This window comes from Myotis brandtii, unplaced genomic scaffold (genome assembly GCF_000412655.1).
Source record: "Myotis brandtii unplaced genomic scaffold, ASM41265v1 scaffold632, whole genome shotgun sequence".
Taxonomy (NCBI): Eukaryota; Metazoa; Chordata; class Mammalia; order Chiroptera; family Vespertilionidae; genus Myotis; species Myotis brandtii.
Window position 1 is genome coordinate 232,020 of NW_005370419.1, and position 2,212 is coordinate 234,231.

At 65.7% G+C, this 2,212-nt stretch overlaps 1 protein-coding gene across 1 annotated transcript in view; it reads left to right on the forward strand.

Annotated features, from left to right (window-relative positions):
* Positions 1 to 6: 6 nt before the first annotated feature.
* ENDOV (endonuclease V) overlaps positions 7 to 2,212 on the forward strand; it is a gene marked incomplete at its 5' end in the record, with an annotated part of 25,366 nt that continues 23,160 nt past the window's right edge. Inside the window, one exon of the mRNA XM_014528384.1 lies at positions 7 to 189. Within this exon, the coding sequence (XP_014383870.1) occupies positions 7 to 189 (183 nt within the window). The remainder of the gene's footprint in view (positions 190 to 2,212) is intronic.

A 2,212-nucleotide genomic window follows, 5' to 3' on the forward strand; every position in this document is an offset into this window, starting at 1 on the left:
CCTGGTTCTGCCCGCAGGGAGCAAGCCCTGCTGAAGGCCCGCGTGGTGGACCAGGACACGGAGGCGTGGCAGCGGGACCCCGCCTTCGCGGGGCTGCAGAGGGTCGGCGGCGTGGACGTGTCCTTCGTGAAGGGCGACAGTGTCAGAGCCTGCGCCTCTCTCGTGGTGCTCAGCTACCCGGAGCTGGAGGTAACGGGTGGGGCTGGGCTGGGTGGTGCTGGCCAGGGCCGCCCTGCTGGGCTGCGTGCGCCCTAGTGAGAGAGGTGGGGCTCAGGCCGGGAGCGCGGTGTTTGGTAGGATCTCATTGGTAGGTCGGGGAGTCTGCGAAGAAAACGAGGAGACATCTTAGACTCCCCACCTCCGTGACCCGCAGGGACACATCCCACGTAGCCCAAGCCAGAAACCTGTCTGCCCAGACCACCCCCTCCGGTCACAGACGAGCTCCATTTTTAAAAAATATTTTTGTTGATTTCAGAGAGGAAGGGAGAGGGAGAGATGGGAACATCAATGATGAGAAGCATGGATCGGCTGCCTCCTGTACGCCCCAACTAGAGGTCAAGCCCGCAACCCGGGCATGTGCCCGGACCGGGAATCGAACCGGGACCTCCTGGTTCATAGGTCGGCGCTCAGCTACTGAGCCGCGCCGGCCGGGCCGCTAGCTCCATTTTCAGCATTTCTTCTCTGCATCCTAAGTGCTGCTGGAGGCAGTCCCCTTGTGTGCATCCCCGCCGCGCCTCCCCGGCCGTGCCGTGGCCACCCCTCCGCAGGGGACAAGCAGAATCTTCGCTGGGTCCGTGCTGCCAGCAGAGCTGTTTTCCTAAAGAGCAAGTGAGATCACGTCACCACCTAGTCCTCGTAAGGCCCTTCCTGTGCCTTCGTGGCAAATAAAGCCCACGCTTGCTGACGAGGTGCCAAGGCCTCTCACTGGTCTGACTTCTGCTTAAGGCAGGCGGTGGTCAGCTCTCAGCCGCTCCCCACCCCACCCTCCACCCCGAGGGCTTTGGGTCCCGCAGGCAGGCCACGCTGCCCCGTTCCCTGTTCTGGAACGTTCTACCCATCTCTGAGGTTCTCCAGTGACGCCCCTCATCCCGCCAGACCAAGAGTTGCTCCCAGCACCCTCTCTTCTCTCTCACACTGGAATGAGATTGGCCTGTCTCCCCAACCGTGTGGTCCTGCCCACCGGCCGTGGCCTGGGCACCGAGCTTCCGGCCTGGTGGAGAGAAGACGGGAGTGGCTGCGTGGATGAGAGTGAACGTGTGCCAGGGTGTGTCTGAGGCCCAGCTCAGGGCGCCGAGGCTAAGGAGGAGCTTGGGAGGGGGCCTGGCTGTGCCGCTTCAGAGCTTCCCTCCCTGCTCCTCCGCCTCCCAGAGGCTGCGTCCTCCGCCTCGGGCCTCGCGCTGGACTTGGGGGCCCCGCAATCAAAACCTAGGAGTGTGCCCAGCACCTGTTCTGTGCTGAGCGTGGGCCAGCGGCCAAGGCCTGTCCTCAGAGGCCCTGGTTGGCGTGGAGGACGGCGCGGGGGATGGGCAGGCTGCTTCGCTTCCCACCTGGCTCTGCCCCGCCCACTGCACCCCCAGGCCTGCACCTCCTCCTTCCTCACTGTGGACGGGAATGTGTCTGCACAGCTGAGCTGAGCTGAGGCCAGGCACTGAAGCAGCCAGCGCCACCGCAAGCCCGCCATGGACACGCCAGCCCCAGGGACCCTGGCCTTCCCAGACCCAGTTCCCGTGTCCCCTGGGCCCGTGCCTGCCCCTCGCTGCAGGGGCCCCACCTCTGCCCCGGCCTCGATCTCAGGCGGTGCTGGGCAGCGGTCCTCACGGGGATGAGTTACCGGCCCACTGACCGGGGCGCTCAGGGTAGGGTCTCAGCCTGTGTCCTCTCGCGACCCCAGCACGTGCCCAGGGCCTGCTGCTGGACGAGTCAGCTGCGTGAGGGGCTCAGACCAGCCAAGGGTCTTGGGAAAGTCTGGCCCCGTGGCCCCCAGTGCGGGCGAGGACCTGCAGGCTCGATGGGCAAATCCACAGGGACCAAGTGGGGCTGTGGTGGCCGAGGGCTGGGGTGTGGGGTGGAGGGGCAGTGGTGGCTGACCGGTGCGGGGCCACTCGAGGTCTGGAGAACGTGCACGCCCTCAGGCCCAAGGTGCAGGGTCCCTCCCTGTGCCAGAAGCAGGTCCAACACCGAGCTGATCGCGTGCTACGGGGCTGTGTGTGAG